The following is a 23,627-nucleotide window of genomic DNA, read 5'->3' as shown; positions in this document are numbered from 1 at the left end:
AATAAGTGCAAAACAAAACAAACACAATGAAGTGAAACTCATTCCAGAATGTAAGGGAAAATGACAAATCTCAGAGAGCCCTCCCTCCAAAAGCAGCAAAACATGCTACATAAGTTTATTTTAAAAAGAAAGAAATTTCAAATGCATTGTTGAGGTGGTAAAAAAGTAAGTTTGAAAATTACAAAGTGAGGGACACACTACTTCCCAACCAACACGGAGTTACCATTCTGCCACAAAACACTAGAAAACTGGACAAAATTTCAGAGGCAACTATTTTTAGGCACTCAAAAATAGAGCAAAATACAATCACAATGATATTATATACCTACTAGCATGGATAAAATTAGAAACTGCCAATACTAGTGCTGGAAAGGAAGTAGAATAATTGACACTTCTTAAAAACTGAAGTCTGTGAGACTGGACTAAAGAAAATGGGTACAACTCCTTGTGAAAGACACACTTAGAGCCGTGAGAAGGGGGAGAGGTCGGAGGGGAAAGGCTGACACTCTGTCCTGCGAGAATACTAACCAGAAAAGAAACAGAGCTGTCGCACTTTGATCTAAATTAGCCAAATGGACTTTCAGGCCAACATAAATAAATAAATAAAACTTCGAGGGGAAGAAGATCACTTTGCTATGGTAAAATTTGATAAAAGAACATAGAAGACAACTTGAAAATAGATTCTTTTCTCAGATAACAACATCATTAAGATAACATTTAAAAATAAAAAGGATAAAAAGCTATACATCTAACATATTTTGAAATAATTCATGGGTCTAAAAGGACATTTATTTATAATGATAATAACTTGATAATAAAATGATAAAACCATATTAACATGTCTTTCCTGCAATCCTAGCACTCTGGGGGCTGAGGCAGGAGGATCACAAATTTAAGCCTAGCCTGCGCAACTCAAGATCTTGGCAAGACTTTGTCTCAAAATTTTAAAAAAGGCTGGGGACGAAGCTCAGTGTGAAAGCCTAAATACTTATTTTTTTAAGAAGAATTAAAACTGAATATGTATTAGTTGAATTTTCAATTTATGTCAGAAAGGGAACAAGGGGTGAAGAGCATAAATTACTGGCATAAACACAATGTATACCAAGAGAACAGCAGAGATGCAGAAGCAAACCTGCACAGGGAAGGGCAGCAATTATCACAAGGCTCCAAGAATGCTCCACGGGCAAAGCAGAATCTAGGGTGGATGATTTGACAGAAAGCTGAAGAGTGAAATGAAACCTTTACTTTTCACACAAAAACCAACCCCCAGTGGATTAAAGATTTAAATGTAAGACCCAAACTGTAAAACTCCTAGAAGAAAATACAGGGGAAGAGCTTTGTGACATTGATGTGGGCAATGATTTTTCTGGTGATGACACCAAAAGCTCAAGCAACAAAAACAAAAATAGACAAGACTACATCAAATGAAAATGCTTCTCCACAGTAGTGGAAGAAACCAAAAGCAAAAGGCACCAGAAATTCTCCAGCTTCTCTCTCTCCTGCCCCGGGCCTCTGCTGGCCGTTATTCTCCTCCCTGCCTCTGTAATCTTAACTTCTCTCGGTTCCACACGTGGGTGGTTATTTGTCTTTCTGTGCCTGGCTCTTTTACCTAATGTAGCATCATCCATGTTCATCCATGCTGGCCCAAATGACAAGATCACTGTCATTTTTATGGCTAAACAGTATTCCTCTGTGTGCGTTCCCTTTTTTTTTTTTTTTTTTACCTGTTCAACTGCTGGTGGACACTTAGTTGATTAATAACATGGTTATTATGAAAAATGCCACAATGAACACGAGAACACAGATGCCCTTTTGACACACCAATTTTAATACCTGGGTGTCATGGTTTGTGCCTGGATGTCCCCACAAAGCTCATGCAGTCATGGGGTGGGCTTCTAGAGTTTTTGATTGATCTGTGGTCCAGTGCTGGGATTATGGGTGTGAGTGCTACATCCACCCTAGGGTGGGCTGCCTGCATACAATATAAGGGAGTGAAAGGTCCTGCTCTCTGCTGTTCCTCCCTTTTGCTCTTGCTGTTCTTGCTGTTTTCTGCTGTCATGAATGGTTGCCCTCTGCCATGTGCCACTCTGCCTTAGAGCCAGCTGAGTATGGAATGAATCCTCCACAAACTGTGAGCTAAATCAACCTTTCCTTCCTTAATTCTGGGCATCAGGTATTTTGTCCAACAATGAGAGAAAAGTAAACAAGACACCTGAGGGGCACGTGGCAAAGTACTTGAATAAATATTTCTCCAAAGAAGACACACCCACGGCTAGCTAGCCTGTGAAAATGTGCTTTGGCACCATGATCCAAGAATGACGGGACAAGTGTGCTCAAAATGACAGGAAGTGATGGGGTAAGTGTGTTCAACATGAGGAGGATTAAGTCAATGCATCTTCTACTGTAATAAAATTTAAGGAATTTTAACAATAATCATAGCTTTGGGCCACAGCACGTACTGGCCTCTGGGGACACTGGTGTTTGGGAATCTTGGCTGAAAGCATTTTACTCTGCTCCCCCTGCCTCCTATTCTTCTCAAAGGCACTCACTTGTGGTGTGTGCCAAGCTTCCCCACTGTCCCCTGCTCTTACTCCTTAGGTCAAGGGATGTTTCTCTGCCCCTGGGGGCGGGGGGTGCCGAGAAGCAGAGGCCACGGAGATCAGAGGATCAGCAGTGAAAACGTGTTTGTGGGACCTGCCTCACACACCTCAGAAGCAGCCACGTTTGGCCTGTGTGCAGCACGTCCCGCTCTTCTGGTGCTGCCACCTCCCTGCGGCTGCTATGAACCCACCTGATGGGAGGACGCCCGGACTGTGCTATCCACTGCTTCTCTGGGCCTTGGCTCTCCATGAAAGGACACAAGACTAGGTTTCAGCACCTCCCATGGTCTGTATCTTGGCCACATTATTTGTTCTCTTGGCCTCCTGGTATCTTTCTTTGCAAAGAACGAGAACTTACCCCTTCCTGAGGGAATCAGGCACACCCTGTACCCTCCCTGTTGAGAATGGAGGACTGTGATGAGAAGCACCTGACTCAGCATCTGACCAGCTGCTTGGGAAAGGGTATGTCCAGATTCAAGGAGGACTGAGATTCAAAGAGGTTCTGGACCCCAGTGCATCAATGGCAGAAGAGGAGTTTATGAGCTTCTAATGATGCACAGCACCATTTCTAAATCTTTGTCCTACTTCACTGGGTTTCCAGTAAAACAGGAAACTATTTTACTGGCCATCGGGACCTAACTATGTTTTGCTGCGTGGGACCGAACACTCCAGTCAGAGGTTCTGAAGCAACCCTGCCACCAGCTGAGAGGAGCACTCCCTGAGCTGCAGCGGAGGGACAATGCAAGCATCCTGTCACTCATCAGCCCACCAAGTTCGACAAGCTTGTATTCACAGGAAAGCATCGTTGTACAAGGGCCTGCAGTGCTAATTTGCCTTGGTTCTGTCACTGTGAGAAAATAAAAACATAGTGGTGTGTGGGAGGGTGTGTATATGTGTGTGTGTAAATGACAAATATTCAAGAAGAAAAGAAAGAAAAGGCAATTTATAGAATGGAACAAAGTATTTGCAAACCACGTGCCTGATAAATGGTTAAAGGTTAAGGAACTCCTACAACTGTAATTAAGAAACTCCTACAACTTGACAGCAAAAACTCAAAGCAAAAAATAAGGACTCAAACAAATATCTCTCCGAAGAACAGTGGTCTGTCAGAGGCTGGGGGAAGGGGAAGTGGGAAGCTACTGTTCCATGCGTACCAGGGTTCCACTGTGAGAGATGAGTGAGCGCAGAGGTGGCCGCACGGTGCTGTGCCTGGGTTTAACAACTGCAGTGTATGCTTGAAATTCTGTAGAAGTGTAGACCTTGTACTAACGTTCTTACTATAATTTAGAAAAGTAAATAATAAGCAGAAGTTAGTGAAACAGGAAATGTAGACAGTAGGGAGGAATAGTAAAGCTTAAAGAAGATTCTTGAAAAAAATAAATAGACAAATCAAACGCCTCAAAATATCACTCATGGACAAACAGAAAGCATAAATACTGTAGGTAATATTATGAAGACAGGAGACTGCAGGGATGGTATGAGTATAAGCCATGTGAAACTGCTACATTTGTAGATTTTTTTTTAAAAGGTCAAATGTTGCCAACTTCCTATGGCTTAATCTAATAAAAATTTATTTCAAATGAAATGGCTGCTAATAAATTTGAAAACCTGGACGGAAAGTATAAATTCATACAATTTGGCTTCAGCAAACAGAAAACTTTAGTAACCCTTTGATCAAAAGTTACTGAATTTAAGACTACAGATCCATTCAACCCAGCTATTTACTGGGTATTTTTCCAGAAGAACTGAAAACATCATACCACAGTGATATATGTACTCCCACGTTGATAGCAGCACAATTTGTTTGTTTGTTTGTTTGTTTTTGCGTTTTTTCCGGTACAGGGAATCAAATTCACCACCTCGCGCTTGCCAGGCAGGCGCTGTGCCGCTGAGCGAAATCCCCAGCCCCAGAAGCACAATTTGTAATAGATAAATCTTGGAAACAACCCAAATGTCCATCAACTGAGGAATGGATAAAAAAGATGTGGTATTTTTATACAATGGAGCATTATTCAGCTATAAAGAAAGATAAACTCGAGGTTTTTATAGGTAAATGGATGCAACTAGAGACCATACTTACAAGTGAAATAAATCAGACTCACATGTGTGAACACCATATTGTCTCACTAGTGTAAGAACCTGAAAAAGTGAATAAAATCTAGGAGGTACAATAGATATTATGAAAGGGAAGGAAACTGCTCAAAAGAAAAACACAACTGGGATGAGGGAAAAGAAAGTAAGAAGGGGAAAATATGTATATATGCACACACAGGATAGCTGAGATAATTGTACTACCGATTTCTACTGCTTTATTGAAAGGAACAGTTAATGTTCAACTGTTCGATGCTCTTACATGCCTACATTTGTTTATCTGAGTAACCAATTTGAAGATATCAATATGTAATACAATAACCATTGTTAATTTCCTATCACCTTGTCTGAAATTCTGTACTGCTTTGTATTGTTTTTGTGTTATTTTGTAAATGTATGTGTGTGTGTGTTAATATGTTTTTGTTCTTTAATATTTAAAATAAAAAAGTAACTGAATTAGTAGTTTATAACCACAAGAAAACACTAAGGCTGGATGATTTTTTATGCTTGAGCTTATCCAGCATTCAAAGAGCAACACACATACCTCTGGGTGATCAGGAACTCTTCATAGGCACAAAGAGAGGGAACATGCTCCCACTTACTTTATGTCACTAGTATAACCATAACCACAAGTAACAAAGACACCATAAGAAATCACAATTACAAGATGGCTGTTATGCATACACATATAAAAATGCCAAGTAAAATATGAATAAATTAGATCCACCAATGTATACATTGAGTATATCTCTAAAATGCAAATTTAACACCAAAGAATTATCAAATCACAATTAGTATAGGCAGCTAAGTTAGACAGAAATTAATACACAATCAGAGAGGCACAGCTGTCAAGGAAGTCAATAGAAAGAATGAAGACCTCAGAATTGTGGCTAGAGGCACACCTGAAGAAGGCCAGGCCTCAAGAGGGAGATGCAATGGCCAGGCCCGGGTGACCAGAGCACCAGACCCATCCCTTCCCCAAAATGCCTTTGTTCTTTTCATGTGCCCTTGCTACATGACCTTCTTCCCTATTGGAGCAGTACCCCTGACAAAGGGCCCCGGTGGCAGCCCACTCAGGACCCCTCCTGTCTTTTGGAGCTATTTCTATTCCACAATAAACTTTTCCTACTCTTAACCTCCTTTGTCTTTGGAATTCATTCTTTAATTTCAGGAGACACAAACTCGGTGTACCGGACATCTAGCAGGTTGGCAGTTATATTTTCCCTGATAGCACAATCAGAAAAATTTTGAAAAAAAAAAAATCAAACAGCTATTCACAATTTTAAAAAATCCTGTAAACCAAGCTACCTGGGAAAGCCGTGGTTAAAATTTCTAGGATCTGCCAGAATCAAAGACAAGCAGATGAGTAAGCGGCAGGTTGGAGAGGAGGAGGTCTGGCAGTGCTGGGCCCCAGGAGCAGGAGCCCATGAGCCCATGGGTGGACAGGGTCTGAGTGGACCCCTGGGGCCTGTGTGGGAGGCTGGGTCCTCCATGAGGCGATGCTGGGAGGAGATGAAGCTGTTAAGATGGGGGGCTTAGTGCATAGGGTTGGGTTTAGGGCGCTGCCCTGGGAAGGAGCTGATGCGCTTGTCCTGGGACCCAGTGAGCTTCTGCCAGCAGGACTGGCTGCACCAGGCTCCTTGGCTCCCCAGCTTGCATGTGACCGCTCACTCTCCTGTGCACGTCTGTCGTGACACCATCCACTGTGTGACACAGATACAGTGCTGGCACCAGAGCTGAGCAGATGATAGAGCCATGCTCCTGAAACGCCACAACTGTCAGCGAAATGAACCCCCTTTCCTTACAAATTACCCAGCCCTGGGCATTTTGTTATAAGAACAGAAAATGGACTAATACAATGGGTATATGGGCAAGCAGCCACCGGTGTCCTAAGAGGGGAAGTGGTGAAGTGAGGGGCCTCAGGCAGGGCCTGACTCCCACATGCAGGGACAGCCCAGCCCTTCAAGCCAACATCAGTTACCTGGCCCTGCTAACCCTGATTTCTCCCAGCGTAAAATTGGGGCTATGGGATTTCCCATTTCTGTATAACCTAGGCCAGTGGTGGTGGACATGCAGAGTCCTCTCTGTGAGCCAGGTCACTCCAGCAGCCGAGCATCAGGTAACAGTTGTTTTTTCTCAACTGAAACCTCAGTATTCAGGTCCGACTGCAGTGTGGCACTCTGCGGTAAGAGGGGTTTAGGTTGCAGTCTGGGCTCAGTCTCTCAAAGGTTCACCGTCAGCAACCTAGGCCGTGGCAAAGAAGTTTTTAAAGGGCTGTGGATTGGTTTGATTTATTTTCTTGGGATGACAAACAGGCGGCCAGCACGGGGTATCAACAGTGGAGCTCTGGTTGGGACCTGAAACCCGCGCTGTGCATGGGCTCGGAGGCTGGGGCCTGCCCTCGCCATCCAACAGACGGCGTCCCCACAGCCCAGGGCAGAGAAGCACAAGCAGCCTGACAGTCACACAGGAGGAACACAGCAAGGACAGTTTGGCAGCAAAGACACAAAACGCTGCTAACGTCATGACCAGTGAGCTTGTACCTGAAAAGGAGAAAGAATTTTGACTGAGAGACCAGGGTCTGAGGGCTGACCGCCAAAGAGAAGCACGGTCACACACGGGCTCCGGCAGGGTGCATGGGCAGGGCTGGCACTCAGCGGGCTCCGCTTCCCGAGCAGCAGACCCCCAGCGCCGCGGCTGCCTCCACAACTGAGATTGGGGCTGCAACTTCTGACCGTGGGGGCAATCTGCGCTCATTGCAAAATTTTAAAACCAGGGAAAACACAAAGTGAAAAGAAAAGCGTCCTCGTCCCTCCCAACCTCAGGCGCCTGAGTATAAACACTGGCTGTTCGTGACAGATGGATGTGCCGACAAGAGATTCCTACACCTGTCCCCATTTTTTAGTTGATAACAGATACCTAGAACAACTTATCGCAGACTCTTAGGAAATAAGTCAAAGCTGCGGTCAAATCCAGCTCTGACACCTCCAAGTTCTGCATGTTGCATGAGGTGACACTGCCTGTCCCCACATTCTGCCCACTCCTCTCACTGCTGGCCCCCTGTGCCTAAACAAGCAAGCTGCCACTATCCAGGCAGCCTTCACAGCAGGAGGGCAGAGGCTGTGGCACTTCCGGACCAGTCTCTAACAAAGCTTGGGGGCCGCGCTCAGGCCTCCTGTCATCACCACCACTCCCCACTATTTCTTGGATGCGGCCGGGTTTTCCCAGAAACCAGCCTCAACGGCATCCCCCGTGACCCAGCCCCTGGAGGGTTACTTCTGCCCGCCACAACCTGCTGGAGACTCTAAGGAGTCGGCCTGTTGGAAAGTTCAGGAAGACACGAGGCACCCGATTTGTGTCTGGGCTGTCCTCAAGGGCTCACAGGTCGGAGGCCTCTTCCTCGAAGTGGTGGTGTTGAGGTGGAGGGGCAGCTAGAGGTGAGGCCTTGCTGGGCGTTGGTGAGGCTGACGAGGGCACTGTGCCAGGACAGAAGGGCTGTAGCTCCTGTGGGACGCCAGTGAGTTCCTGCGATGGGCCTGGCCCCTCCTGCTCTCTACTTTCCTGTATTGCTTTACCATCGCCGCTAAAGGACTCCCACCATGGTGCCACTGGCCACGAAGCCCTCACCAGAGGCCGAGCGTGCGCGAGCCCTGACCCCAGACTTCTAGAACGCATTTGTAAAATGTAGTGATGAATAGGATTTTGAGTCCTGACAGTACTTATCTTCTTATAGCTGGATTTACCCACCCCCCGTATTAACTACAGAGAAACAGGAATGGCTGATATCTTCATACTAAAAGCAGCAGGCCCCCAGCAACTGCCCTCTTTCTGTCCTCTACTGTGGGCTGCGTGACTGCAGAGACTGGGCAAACGAGGCCCATGGGGTCGCTGCCGTGACAAGAGGACAGACGCAGACAGCAGCAGAGACCACTCTGTGTGTGAACCAACAGGAATGTGGTTCTGTGCTGACACAAGGGCCCCACAGGGTCCCCCAGTACATGCGGGAATCAGAGCAAGGTCCCGAGCCATGCGGAAGGTCACCAAGAGGAAGGGTTCAAAGATAGCAGCATGAGAGCAGAAGGCCAGACGCATGCCTGAGTCCATGACAGCAACAGCAAGTTGCCAAGTAGTATGCAGGACACCACATCCAAGAGAAGTAAACATCCTTAAAGTCCAAGGGGGCAAGGCAAAGAGAGTTCCCTGTTCTGGGTTCACGCCCTTACTACTGTTTATTCTTCAAGAACCTTTCGCCTTTGCTATTATTGCTGGGAGTATGCTAGGGAAGACAGCAGTGATGATAGAGGGTTACACTGAGACCTGCTGTGAGCCGGGCACTGCAGCCAAAAGGGACAGGGCTCCCACACTCCACTCTAACGGCAAGCCAAAGTGCAGCTGAGGGAGGGAGGGGACATGAGGCTTCCACCTGCAGGTGCACCTTAGCAGGTGACGACACGTGAGGACAGCTGATCATGACAATGTGGGCAGCACAGTCTGTACACCCTGAGGGCCTGCGTTATACTGGGTCTGCAGTGCTTTCAGTTACTCGGAAGTTGTAACAACTATTCCCACCTCACCATTAAGGTCTTCCAGCTGTCCTTAATTTAGAGATGTCTGGAATCTGTCACATCTCGTAGACGTGCAAAGACGGGAAGTTTAGGATCACTAATGTAGCCTCATAGTAACTAATAAGAAGTCTGTGATCCTCTTACACAATTCCTTTCCACCTAGAGCAATAGAGATATAATGCCAAGTCACACATGTATTTGTAAAGTTTCACTAGCTACATAAAAAGGAAACAGTAAAGCATTAATAATATATTTAACTTAAAATTGTCATGTCAACAAGTTACACCTTGTCTTGGTTACTTTTCTCTCGTTCCTGAGACAAAATACTCAACGTCCAAAATGAAGGAAGGAAAGGTTTATTTAGCTTACAGTTTGTGGAGGTTTCAGTCCATACTTGGCTGGCTCCGAGGCAGAAAGTAGCAAACCAACAAGAGCAAAGGGGGGACTGGCAGCCGAAGGGCAAAGCAGCCAGAGCAAACCGAAGGAATGGCAGCAAGCAGCTTCTTTCTTGCCTTACATCGTAAACAGGCTACCCCCACCTAAGGGGCGTGTAGCTCTCACATAATCTCCATGACCTCCTCTTCCACAGGCTCAGGATGTATACAAAGTAAGCACCCTGGCTTCCTGCTAAGTTACTTAGCCAAACCTCTAGATTCTCCAAGTTGACACAATGTATCAACCATAACACACCTAAACTATATTCAGCATATATAAAGTATATTCTGATACCAAAGTATACTATGATACATATCATATATGAAAACCATCTTAAAAATCAGATGTTGGTAGGGTTTTTTGTGGTACTAGGGATTGGACCGGTGGCTTTACCACTGAATCACATGCCCAGACCCCACCTTTTAAAATTCTAATTTTGAGACAGGGTCTTGCTAATTTGCCCAGGTTGGGCTTGAACTTACCTGCTTGGCCTCTCAAATCACTGGGGTTACAGGAGTACAATGTCACACCCGGGTGGGCGTGTGTTTCGGGCCTAGAGCACATCTCAATCCATAGTAAGCCGCACTTGAAGTGCTCAGTAGGCACCTGCGGCTAGTGGCTGCCACAGTGGACGATACAAATCCAGCCCGCTCTTGCATCTCCCATCATTGTAAGTTCACTCTGACAGAAACAGGAAGTCCCTTCCCAACTCAGGGCCATTTTCTTTCCAGGTTTAATATGTCCACTTTGATCTTTATTGCATCCCAGCTCTTCTCCAGTTATCCACTCCATCCTCACCACTGTCACTACTGAATGTACCAAGTGCTGAGTGTTTGTATGAACTGATGAGGATTAAAAAAGATACAGAAGTTGTGGACCCTGGCTTGCAGAAGCTCTCAACTTAGTGGGGAAATGCAGATACAAACACAAAAATGTGCTGGATATGCTTCAGAGACACAGACAAAGGGAAGCAAAGAGCAAGGGACAGCTGCTTCTTGTGGGGCTTCTAGAAACCGTTGAGATAGGGACCCTGGGCTGGGTTTTGAGAGAAACTGTGGTGAGGCAGGGAACAGGTACTGTAAGCCTGGGCAAAGCATGTTGGAGACACAGGGAGACAGATCTCTTGCAAAAAGGAAGAGGATCAAGGGATGGAGTGAGGGTGGAGGGAGGAAGAAGGGAAGAGGAAAGGAAAGTCCAAAGAATCAGGATGTGTTATGCACATATGCCAGCTCCCCATGCTGCATCCGACCATACACTACAGACATGTATAGTACTAATGAAAACTTTAAAAAGATACCAGTATGATGATCTACACACTTGGAAACGGCAAGTACAGCAGTGTCTAGCTGGGTGGGAAGATGGCACGGCAGGCGTGGAGGGAGCTGGCTACGACCACGGGGCCCTGAATGCCCAGTGACACTGGAGAATTTCTGGAGGATAACTCTGCGCAGGGTCCTGTAGCAGGGGACGATGCTATGCTGACTTGTAGCGCAGACTGAGAGGAAAGAGAGGCGAAGGGAGCTGAGCTGAGAGGCGGCAGCATACCTAGGAGGGAGGGATGTGGGAACCATGTGACACAGGGAATGCAGGGGCACTGGTTTCTGAAGACAGTCAGTCTCAGGACAAGCATCGCCACGAGATCTGGGCAAAGGGCCTCCGGCATGGTACTGATATAGGGCCATTCTGGCCTGTCACCCTCTGAAAACACCAAATATCCCTTTGCTCTGAAGGAATTAACAGGCCTCCTTGCAGGGTAGAGCAGGCATCAAGCAGGGTCAAGCTGAATGGCTTCCAAGATGGCCAGGAAAATCACACCTGAGAGACCCTTCAGCTGGGCAGCACTCAGCCAGCCAACAGACGATGCGGGGGCTCATGCTACCCCGGGAACTAAAAGGGCTTATTTGATGCTAAGTTTTCTGCAGGAAGGTTCTGAAATACCCAGGTAAGAAGATAGCATAAAAGCCCTAGGTTCAACCCCCAGTATCTCACACACACACGCAGGCAACAACATGACATCTGAGGTGAGAAGGGATGGGCAAGAAATGGCTTGGTCACACAGCTTGTAAATGGCAGAACCCAGCAGAGAATCCGGCTTTCATGATTTGTCACCTGGTGTTCCCTTCACAGCCTTAACGAGAGTAGTGGGATGCATGTCCTGAAGAACGCTTTACCTTTACTGAAAAGCAGCAGCAAGAAAGCCAGACTGGAGGGACAGTAGGCAGGAACGCCACACTGCGACCAGGAGTTTCACAAAGTGGCAGCAACCTGGGTACTCACATGGCGAGGGGTCCACAAAGTACGGGTCAATGTTATGCAGGAGCTCCACTCTGGGGGACGGGCTTCCTTCACTAGAAAAGAATTTTTTAGGAAATGTTAATTTCCTCTCTCAAATGGGCAAGAGTTATTTTAATACTTCCTTTCCTTGTATTGGTTGAAAATAACAAACCTGATGGTGCCAGTTAACAATTTTATCATGAATTCAGAGGTTTCTGAAATCCATGCTTGCTGTATTTTCAAGTAATCATGTTTGGGCCAGGGATATAGCTCAGCAGCACAAGTGCCTGCCTGGCAAGCGCAAGGTCCTGAGTTCAATTCCCAGTACCCCCCAAAAAAAGTAATCGCGTTTGAACATTTTTAGATAAAAACGTCAACATCAAGCCTATGCCAACATAAACATAAATACATGAAAATGTCCTAGGACCCTTGCAATAACACTGCAGCTATATTTAAACACAGCCGTTCTTCTGGCGGCTTCATACCAGAAAACAAAGAAAGGGCATCTACCAGAAGGGCAGTGCTCCTATTACTGACGCAGCGTGCATCTCCAAGATGAGCTAAGTCAGAAACTTTAACGTCTCCCACATTCAAACGGATCCCAGATTTAACACAAATACCGGTGAAATAATCTCCTGAACACTTTTTTAAAAATGTTCATACAGCTACAGTCACAACCTGTATTAGTGTCAAAGACAAACCTGGAGATCACTTGGTTCCATCCCTTCCTGGTAAATCCCTGGCAGAATATTGGCTTGTGTGGCTCTCAAAGCGGGGTCCTTTAAAAACAGGGCACACAAGTGCCACCAGATGTACACAGGGAGCGCATGAAGTATGAAGATCATTTGGCTACTACAGACTCCGTCTTGGGGAAATTGTTCAACACAATGTGTCTCACCAGGAGAGCACTATAGACTTCTTTCTTTTTTTTTTTTTTTTGGTTTTTGGTTTTTCTCTGGTACCGGGAACTGAACTCACGACCTTGCGCTTGCCAGGCAGGCGCTTTTGCCGCTGAGCTAAATCCCCAGCCCTGACTTCTTGATAATCTAGTGCTGTTCAGCTAGGGTAGCAGAGCACTGCTTACACCACAAAATTATATACAGTCTGAAGAGCCAGCAAGGCGCTTTCCATAACAAGAAGACATGCTTTCAGGTCACCCAACGTCCACATCCCAAGCCCACAACTAGCTGTTTAGAGCAATGCTTTGGAATTTTAAGGACCAGTAACATTTCAAAAACTCTGAGTTGTGACTTGCAACTTAATAATTGCCAAATAAGCAAATGTTAACACACCCAATCTGGTGGCTTAAAAATAAGCAAAGAATGAAAACCCTGGAGAATAATAGCAAGGAAGCCAGGAAGGGAAATCAGGATGAAACCATGATTAAGCCTTTGTATTACTCGGGAAAAGGGCAAAGCTATTGATTTAGATTTGGCTAAATAAAATTTATGTGTTAGGCTGTGAGGATGATAATTTAAAACAATGGATTTTTCTAGACTACATAAATTCAAATAAAAAATCCATTTAATTCAAAAGATGGCAAGACAATATGACATATCAGACTTATGGGATGCGATGAAAGGAGTTCTACAAGGCAAATTTATAGCAGTGAATCCCCACAACAGAGAAGCACAGCAAGCTCAAACAGCTAATCTAATGCTGAACCTCATGAAGAAGAAGAAGAGCAAGTAAGCTAATCTAATGCTGAACCTCATTCCAGAAGAAGAAGAGCAAGTAAAACCCAAAGCATACATGAGGGAGGAGATTACCAAGACCAAAGCAGAAATTAACGCAATTGAGACAAAGAAAACAACACAGGGAATCAATGAGTTCAAGAGCTGGTTCTTTGAAAGATTAAATAAAATAGCAAACTCTTAGCCAACTTTATCAAGAAAAGGAGAGATAAGACCCAAATCCATGCAATTAGGAATGAAAAAGGGCAAAATCACAACAGATCTTGAAGAAATCCAGTAGATCATCAATACTACTTTGAGAACCTGTACTCTAATAAAATGGAAAATTCAGAAGTAATGGACAAATTCCTCCATACATATGAATTACCAAAGCTGAATCAAGAAGATATAAATATTCTAAATAACCTGATATCAGTCAATGAAATTGAAGAAGTAATAATAAAAAAAAAACTACCAACACAGAAAAACTCAAGTCTTGATGGGTTCACTGCTGAATTTTACAAGAAATTTAGAGAAGACTTAACACCAATACTTCCCAAACTCTTTAATGAAATTGAAAGAGAAGGAATACTCCCAAAATCATTCCTAGAAGCAAGCATTACCCTGATACCAAAACCAAATAAGGATTCAACCACAGAAGAGAACTAAAGGCCAATCTCCTCAATAAACACAGATGCAAAAATCCTCAAGATACTGGCAAACAGAATTCACCATATCATCAAGAAGATTATATATCATGACCAAGTAGGACTCATCTCAGGGATGCAGGGGACGGTTCAACATACAGTTGAAACCAATAAACATAATACACCATATTAACAGAGCCAAGGACAAAAATCACATGATCATCTCAACAGATGCAGCAAAAGCATTTGACAAAATTCAAAATTGTCATTTGATAAAAGCCCTACAGAAAATTGGAATAGAAGGTCTTTATCTCAATCAGACAAGAGCCATCTATGACAAACAAATAGCTAACGTCATACTAAATGGATAAAAACTAAAAGTTTTCACTCTAAATCAGGAACAGACAATGATGCCCACTATCACCACTCCTGTTCAATACAGTTCTGGAAATATCAGCCAGAGCAATTAGAGAAGAGAAAGAAAAGGAATAAAGATAGGAAAAGAAGAAGCTAAATAATCATTATTCTCAAATGATATGATACTCTCCATAGAAGACCCCCAAAACTCCACCAAAAGAATCCTAGAATTAATAACCAAATTCAGCAGCATAGTAGATACAAAGGTAACACTCAAAAATCAATAGCCTTCCTATACGCAAATAATAAACTCATTGAGAGAGAAATCAGGGAAACAACACCTTTCATAATCGCACCAAGAAAAATGAAATACTTAGGAATCAATCTAACACAGGAAATTAAAGACCTATACACTGAAAACTACAGTACTCTAAAATAGGAGATCAACGAGGATATCAGAAAATGGAAAGATATCCCCTGTTCTTGGTTAGGCAGAACCAATGTAGTAAAAATGGTCATACTTCCAAAATTGTTATACAGACTTAATGAAATCCTGTTCAAAATACCAATGGCATACCTCACAGAACTAGAAAAATCAATCCTAAAATGCATTTGGAACCAGAAGAGACCTAGAAGAGCAAAAGCAATTCTGGGCAACAAGGGCAAAGCAAGGGGCATCACAATTTCTGACTTGAAGTTAGATTACAAAGCTACCATGATAAAAACTGTGGTACTGCAAAAAAAGAGACCTGAGGATCAATGGAACAGAATAGCAGATGGAGAAACAACTCCAAACACACTCAGCCACCTTATCTTTGACAAAGGAGCCAAACACTTTCCCTGGAACAAAGACAGCCTCTTTAATAAACGGTGCTGGGAAACTGGCTTTCCACATGCTGAAGATTAAGACTAGACCCATGCCTCTCAACATGCACTAAACTAAAATTGAAATGGATCAAAGATGTAAATATAAAAACAGAAGCATTTAATCTGCTGGAAAAGAAAATAGATAAAACTCTTGAAGATACAGGTATAGGCAAAGATTTTATGAACAAAACCCTGACTGCACAGGAAATATTACAAAGAATCAACAACTGGGATCACATCATATTAAAAAGTTTTTGCACAGCAAGAGAAACCACCAACAGAATGAAGCAACAAGCCACCAAGTGGGAAAAAATTTTACCTCAAAGTTCTAACATCTAGACTATACAAAGAACTCAAAAAATCAACCCCCCCAAATTTAAAGACCCAATCCAAAAATGAGCATCTAAAATGAACAGACATTTGTCAGATGAAGAAAATACAAACAGCAAATAAATATATGAAAAAATGCTCAACATCACTGGTCATTTGAGAAATACAAATTAAAACAACACTTAGATTCCATCTCCCTCCAGAAAGAATGGCTATCATAAAGAAATAAAGCAATAACAAATGCTGGTGGGGCTGTGAGGAAAAAGGAACCCTCCTCCACTGTTGGTGGGAGTGTAGACTAGTGCAACCACTGTGGAAATCAGTGTGGAGATTTCTCAAAAAACTAGGACTAGAGGTCCCATTTGACACAGCTATTCCCCTTCATGATATCTTCCCAAAAGAATTAAAAGCATCATACCGCAGTGATATATGTACACCCATGTTTATAGTGGCATAGTTTTTAATAGCTAAATCTTAGAAACAACTCAAATGCTCATCAACCAATGAATAGATAAAAAAAGAAAAAGATGTGGTTTTTTTTCTACAATGGAATACTATGCAGCCATAAAGAAGTACATACTTGAGTCATTTTTAGGAAAACGAGTGCACCTTAAGACCATAATCTCAACTGAAATAAACTGGACATACAAGTTTACATACCGCATTGTTTCCCTTTTGTGCAAAACCCAAAGAATAACTAAGGAGCATAATGGAGGACAGACATTGGGAAATGAGAACATGTTCAAATGGGAAGTGGAACAGGGAAGGAAGAGGGAGAAGGGAAGGAAGGGGAAAGAAAAGAAGAGAAGAGAAGGAAAAGTGCAAACAAAGCTTTTGTAAATGGGAGGGAAAGAAGGGTTAAAGGGAGGGGAGGGGAATGGGGAAAAAAGAATTAAGATATCGAAGTGATCAATCTGTATGATGAATATGTATTCTTAAAAAATAGAGTTAAAAATAACCAAAATGAGAAAAAAAAAAAAAAAACAAAAGAAGGCAAGAATGAAGGGGGAAAATAAATTTTAAGTACATATTAATATAACCACTTATATTTAAAAGCAGAATGCCCTGATATATCCAAAACATTAGTCACAGTTTTAAATAAAACATTACTTTCTAGTAACTCTAGAGAGTGTTTATATGTATAATATTTATTCATTTTATTTTTTCATCATTCAGAAGAGCCACCAGCATTTTAAAATAAGTAAGATAAGGTGCCTCTCCTGGACCCCAAATGTTGTGGATAATCCTAATTGACTAATTACCCACTTACACCACACGCTCATCTGAGTACCATGTATTTGACAAAACACATCCTACTGTGTCTCTATGAAAGTATGACTTACATTTACTTACGCTAACCTTGCCCCTTTCCAGAAACAAAGGCTAAGTCTCTGACTGGCCCAGCCCACAGCAATCGTTTGCCCCTGAGGGTCTGGACACATCTCACACTCAGGACACAGCAATGGGTTGGGGTCACTAGAGTCCCAAGTTCCACCCCTAAATTGTCTCTTCTTTCAGTTTCTGAAAGGACGCAGGGTCTCGTGTCTGGGCGCAAAGCTCAGAGCGGGAGGAGGAAGGACAGCTGTGAGTTTCCCTTTTGGTCTCTCAGTGGAGACTAAAAGGGAAATGCCTGTCACCCCAAGAACATGGGCCTAGAGCCGAGGAACAGATCTCAAAACAAACTCTGCAAGCTGCATGATTTTGCCTAGGAAACAACTGAGCCACAACCTTAAAAAGACCAGCAAAGAGCAGACAGATGCGGGTCCTTCGAAGGGGTGGCGGATTTCTGGACAAGGTGCGGGGACCCTGTGACACAGAGAGAGAACTGCCCTGTACTCTGCTTGGGTCCCACCATGCAGGTGAGAGTGGATTTCCTCAGGCCTGAGAAACTGGACTTCAATACCTGGGAAGGGGCATCCACAACCTTAAATAAGCTTTCTCTTTACATAAAAAGAAAGGGGAGTTCAAATACCCACACTCTGTCAGTGTGGTTTAAAATATTTTTCTTGTCTTAAAATCTCACAAATCCTTGGCCACTTAAATGTGAGCCATCTCCAGCAATCACATAAAAAAAAACACATTCCTACAGCTGGCAAGAAAACACTTGGTCTTGGGGGCTGGGGATTTAGCTCAGCGGCAAAGCGCCTGCCTGGCAAGCGCAAGGTCGTGAGTTCAGTTCCCGGTACCAGAGAAAAACAAAACAAAACAAAAAAAAACACTTGGTCTTTTTGGTGTATATACATTTTTTAGGACAAACATTTCCCACTGTTGTGTTACTTCTATCTCTTCCCACACTGGAAAATTTTTGTTTTTGTTTTTTGAGACAGGATCTCTCTGCGTAGTTCAGGCTGGCCTCAAATCACAGCGATCCTCCTGCTTCAGCCTCCCAGTACTGGGATTATAGGCATGTGCCAATATGCCAAGCTTCCTCTGGCAATTTTTGTCATCAATAATCACTTTCTCATGTGTGTTCCTCTATCCTTAAATTAAGAACAAAATAATAAATGTTATTTATTAGCCATCTTATCCTTAACATTAAATAGCTCCAGTGTTTTGATTATTTATTTGCAAGCTGTGTGGTATGTAAGAATCACCTGCGGCGTTTCCAAAACCCAGGTGCACATGCTGCCCTCCTGCGGGGGAGATCACCGGGCGGAACCTAGCTGTGGCTGCTGAATCCCCAGCTGTTCCCCAGGTACAGCAGAGCGTGAGGGCCATTCTCAGGCTGTGCTTCTCAAGCTCTAACGCGTTTCTGATTTCTCAGACTCTTGGGCTGCGAAGGACCCAAGAAACTGCCTTTCTCCCCAGTCCCCAAGTGATAGCAATGCTGCTGGCCCGTGCACCACACCTGAAATACACAGTCCTTCCACACAGCCCAGAGCTGTTCAGAGTCTCTAGGGTCAGAAACCTACGAGGGAGGGCTGACTGCACAGCAGGGCTTCCCACCCGGCCCCACCTTGCCAGCGCTGGGGATGCTTCCGGCTTCCCCAGAGGGGGTGTTCATTGCTCTGAGTGTCAGCCAGGGCTTAGAGACTTGTAGAAGTACTCAAGCTGGGTCTTTAAAATTAATTTTATCCAAATATAATGTACAAACCACAGCCTCCTATTTACAGTGTTGTTAAATGTGTTCAGTATGCTCACAGGGCTGCACAGCCATCAGCACAGCCTCATTTTTGGAACATGTTTAACTCCCTGAAAGCACTGGCGTCTTCTTTAGTTTCTACCCCACCTCACTGTCTCTGTAGACTTGCCTATGCTGAACATTTCATATAAATGGAATCATATGATGTGTGACCCCTTCTGATGGCTTCTTTCACTTTATGGCATATTTTCGGAATTCATCCATGCTGTACCGTGTATTAAAATCTCCCTTTCCTTATATGGCTAAATAGTGTTCCATGGCAGGGATATACCACACTTACTTTATCTACTCAGCGGCTGGTAGACATCTGGGTTGTTTCCACTTTGGGCTATTATGAAGAACACTGCTATGAACACTCATGTACAAGTCCTGTGTGGGCATTTGTTTTCCTTTCTCTTGAGTGTGTAACTAGGAGTGGAACTGCAGCTTATATGGTAACTTCATATTTAACTTTCTGAGGATCTGCCAAATTGCTTTCCAAAGCTTCCACACCACTGCACACTCTTCCTAGCAAGGCACGAGCATTCCAATTTCTCTACTCCCCTTCCAATGCTTAGTAATCACTCTTCTTTTTTATTATAGCCATCCTGGATGGTGTCGTGGTACCTCACTGTGGGCTGGAACTGCACTCTCCTCATGACTGACAATGCTAGCCTCCTTTAATGCATGCACTGATGACTCATATATTTTCTTGGAGGACTGTCTGTCTGTTCAGATCCTTTCCTCTTTGTCAGTTGGGCTATGGGTCTATTTATAATTGAACCGTAAGAATTATTTACACATTCTGGATGCAAGTCCCTGACTTGCTCATATTTTCTCCCATTTCATGGGCTGTCCTTTTGTTTTTGTGAGGCATCTTCTGAAGAACAAGTTTTAAATTTTGAGGCAGTTCAACTTATCTATTTTTTCTTTTCTTGCTTTCTGTATTTTATCCAAGAAAGCACAGACAAACCCATTGGCACAAAGCTTTATTCCAAAGTTTCCTTCTAAGGCCTTTATAACTGTAGCTCTGATGTGTAAATCTGCAGTTCTTTTCAAGTAAACTTTTATGTATGTTCTGAGGGCAGGATCTGACTTCATTCTTTTGCAGGTGGATATCCACTTGTCCTGGCACCATCTGTTGAAAAGACTGTTTTTTTCCCAAAAGAGCTATCCTGGCATTCTTGTAGAAAAAAAAAGGAAGCTGATTTAAATACACAGCTAAGGCTGAGAATTACTGTGTTCTAGTCTTGCTATATGAAGTTGTCACATGCTCGAAATCCCTAATTTTTTTCCTATGATCAACAGATGGGTGTCTGGCTTTTAGGGCACTTACACAAAGAATGGCTTCCCCTTGAAAGGAAGTCATGCTTCCTCAGAAAGCATCTAAATAAATCTATTCAAAACCATGCCTGGTGGTGCAGGCTTGTAACCCTGCCTATTGAGAAAGTAAGGCCACCCCAGGCAACTTAGCAAGACTCTGTCTTTAAATAAAAAATAAAAAGGGCCGGCAATGTAGCTCAGGGTAGAGTGATGCAAGGTTTAATCTCCAGTAGCATGAGCATGCACACACACTCAGAAATCTATTTGGGCTGGAGTGTAGCTCAGCAGAACACTTGCCTACTAGTATGTGTGAGGTCCTGGGTTTGAGTCCCAGCACCGCAAACGACAAAACTATTTATAACTTCCTACAATCGGTCCCTTAATTTGCTGGTATATAGGGATTTAGGTACCCTGCACACAAACTTTTGGCATATGATAGAATTTCTTCTTCAAGTGTGTGTATACTAAAGTGGATTGAAGAAAAAAAAGTGTGTGCTGTACGTTCATTCATAACAGTTTCTGTGTAATTACAGCCATCCTATACAATAAACAGTGCCCTATACAATAGATAAATAAGCCCACAAAATGGCTAGAGGATTGATTATTACTATATTAAAGATTGCTGGCTCCTGTCTTCTATCTGGATCTCTCTATATATTCATCTGTATGTGTTCACTTATAGGCAATGCTACAAATACTGTAGTTTTCCATGATTCTTTCAAACACTAACTCTCCCCCAGCCTCATTTCTATACAGTCAAGGAACGAGAAAGTGGATTTCTCCTGCCCAGCCTTAAAGGCTTCACTCTCTCCTATGCAGCACAGTGCTGCCTGCGAGCAAAGCCTCTCAGGGACAAACTATTTACTGGCTAAATAAATAGGAGCCTTGCTTTCCTTCCCAGCAGAATGTGGATAAAAGTATTTTATGATAAGGTTGTTAAGAGAATTAAATGAACCCCCCAAAAGAAACCCTTTTATTACCAAATACAGACCCTGACTCTGCAGACACAGAAAGAAGTTCACCATAGACACAGATTCTGCCCTGAGACACACATACAAGAATAACAGGAGGATAATAGTGCAGCATTCATTCTTCTATTCATTTTCTAGCAGGCATGCATTCCCTTTGTAAAGCACAGTGAGGTAGCTTTAACTTAACTTCTAAGAGGTGTCATGATGTTCTCTCCCATGTGTAAACCTGGTTTTAGAAAAACATCAGTGTCAACATAGCTAAGTCACACAGTCTACTCATGATGAACCGCATATTAAGAGAAATAGTGCAGTTCCTTATGAATTTTCCTTTCTTTGGTGTAGGCAGATGGTACAGTTTAGCTGTATAAGCAACACTATCTTCAATAGGCTGTTGGTTCCATTTCTGAAATTTCACTCGGAATAATAGCTGCTGATGCTGATGAAAAATGATTCTTCAACAGTCGCACACGTTTATGAAGTGCCCTAGTTTTTGGTGAGCCAAGGCAATGGGTGTTTTTATGACAGCAAATGTGGGCTCCAGACTGACAGAAACAAAGCCAACTTCTCTCCTCAGCTTCTTTAAGACAGCGCCCCATGGGACAGGCAAGGACTGACTCACGCCCGACCCTGCCAGCACATTCTGATGATCATGGCAGTAAGGAGACACCACTGTGTCGACAGAGAGAGAGAGAGAAAGAGAAATAGTGAGAGAGAGAAACAGAGAGAGAGAGAGAGAGAGAGAGAGAGAGGGAGCGCAGCCTGCTGTGTCCATCTCGGGCCGCTTCCTGACACCTCTAACTTGTGAAATGAGTGTGTTTCACCCAGGTCTGGGTGAGCAAATTAGAGCTAGTTTTGGCTTTTGTTTATTTGGGCCAGGTTGGCGTGAGTAATAGTAGTTAGCATTAGAAGAGCAAGCTTTATGCTTTCATTTAAACGTCTTGCACGTATTACCTCATTTAGTCCTCAGCACTGTGAGACAGACACAACTTAGACAGCGTGGTCAATGACTTCCATGATCCGCGGCTGAGCAGGTAACCAGGTAACCGCACTGGGCTTGGAGCTCAGGCCAGCCGACTCATTCCCGAAGCCCACTCCCAGCATGGTGCCGAGCTGCCTCCTTAGGGAAATGTGCAGTGTCTCTGTGAATGTCTGATGTTTGCTGACTCTTAAGGCTCCATAAGCAAATGACTCTGTTAATACACGTTAGTGGGTTTTCTCCATCCCCTCTGTTAGATGTTACAAGTGATATTCTGTTGCTGATGACACTTCAGCATTCAATTTAAATTTACCCCAAATTTCACATTTCCCAGATTAGTTTTATTTTTCAAAAAATAGGACAAGGAGATACTGATCAGGGACTAGTTTCCAATACGCCATACATATTTTCTGTAAGTCTACAGTTTCAGACACTGAGATCACACCACTGTCCACTTATAAATAGTTTCCAGTTTTTGACTCTCATTTCCCTACTCATTGAAGGGCAGGGCAGGGCAGTAAAACTATTCCCATAAATAAATGAAATGCTATTCCACTCCATCCTTCCTTTGCCACTCGCTGCTGAATCTGCTAACAGACACACCCTAGAAGTCATATCAAATTTTTAGAAAAACAAACAGCCAGGGCAGTATTTCCTGAGGACAGTTTTTGAAGGAGGGGTCGGGGAGAAAGCAGTTACTGATCAAAACCCTTAGGGGACACCCAGGGGTAATTTCCACCTAACCCTGTGTCATTATCTTTATCATCTGTTACCATCCTCCCTTCCCACCCTGAGCTTCCCACCTGCTTGCCCACTGCTAAGTGCATGTTCTTCTGCTACATCCGCAAATAGACGCTTACAAGGTAAGAATCACCACTGTTCACTCTACATACAGGGAAATTAATGCTTGAAAATGTTAAGGAACTTGCCCAAGATGGCACAGGGGACAGGACTGAGAGGATCATGTGACAGTGATGAAATTCCTTGCAGGGTTCATTTTCTTCCCTGTGTGTGTGTGTGTGTGTGTGTGTGTGTGTGAGAGAGAGAGAGAGAGAGAGAGAGAGAGAGATGCTGGATTTGCATAAATCCCATACTCCTTGAAAAGCCCTTTAACATGCAAACCTCACCATGAGTAAAGCGTTTAGGCACGGAAATTATAAAATTTTGATTAAATTTGGCGAGGAAATATATAAGTTGAATTCATTTGATATAGAGTAAGAAATATCTTTCATTATTATTCATGTCTGTGAAGGAGGCTTTCTAAGATAGACTACTCAAGAAAAAGTCACTGCTTCACACTGTTTATATAATTTTTCCTGTTATTACTGAGAAATAATTGGGTTAGTATCAAGACAAACCAGAGGGGCTAATGTTCCCTTTTTCCAATTTCCAATTTA

At 43.4% G+C, this 23,627-nt stretch overlaps 1 protein-coding gene across 1 annotated transcript in view; it reads right to left on the bottom strand.

Annotated features, from left to right (window-relative positions):
* Positions 1 to 23,627, bottom strand: part of Arsb (arylsulfatase B) — a gene marked incomplete at its 5' end in the record, with an annotated part of 160,715 nt that overhangs the window by 50,535 nt on the left and 86,553 nt on the right. Inside the window, 1 exon segment of the mRNA XM_013514875.1 lies at positions 11,969 to 12,039. Coding sequence (XP_013370329.1) covers positions 11,969 to 12,039 — 71 coding nt within the window.

The sequence above is a fragment of the Chinchilla lanigera genome, unplaced genomic scaffold (assembly GCF_000276665.1).
Source record: "Chinchilla lanigera isolate Chin_1 unplaced genomic scaffold, ChiLan1.0 scaffold00024, whole genome shotgun sequence".
Lineage (NCBI taxonomy): Eukaryota > Metazoa > Chordata > Mammalia > Rodentia > Chinchillidae > Chinchilla > Chinchilla lanigera.
The sequence above is the reverse complement of the archived record's forward strand: the minus strand, read 5'-3'. Positions and strand labels throughout refer to the sequence as shown.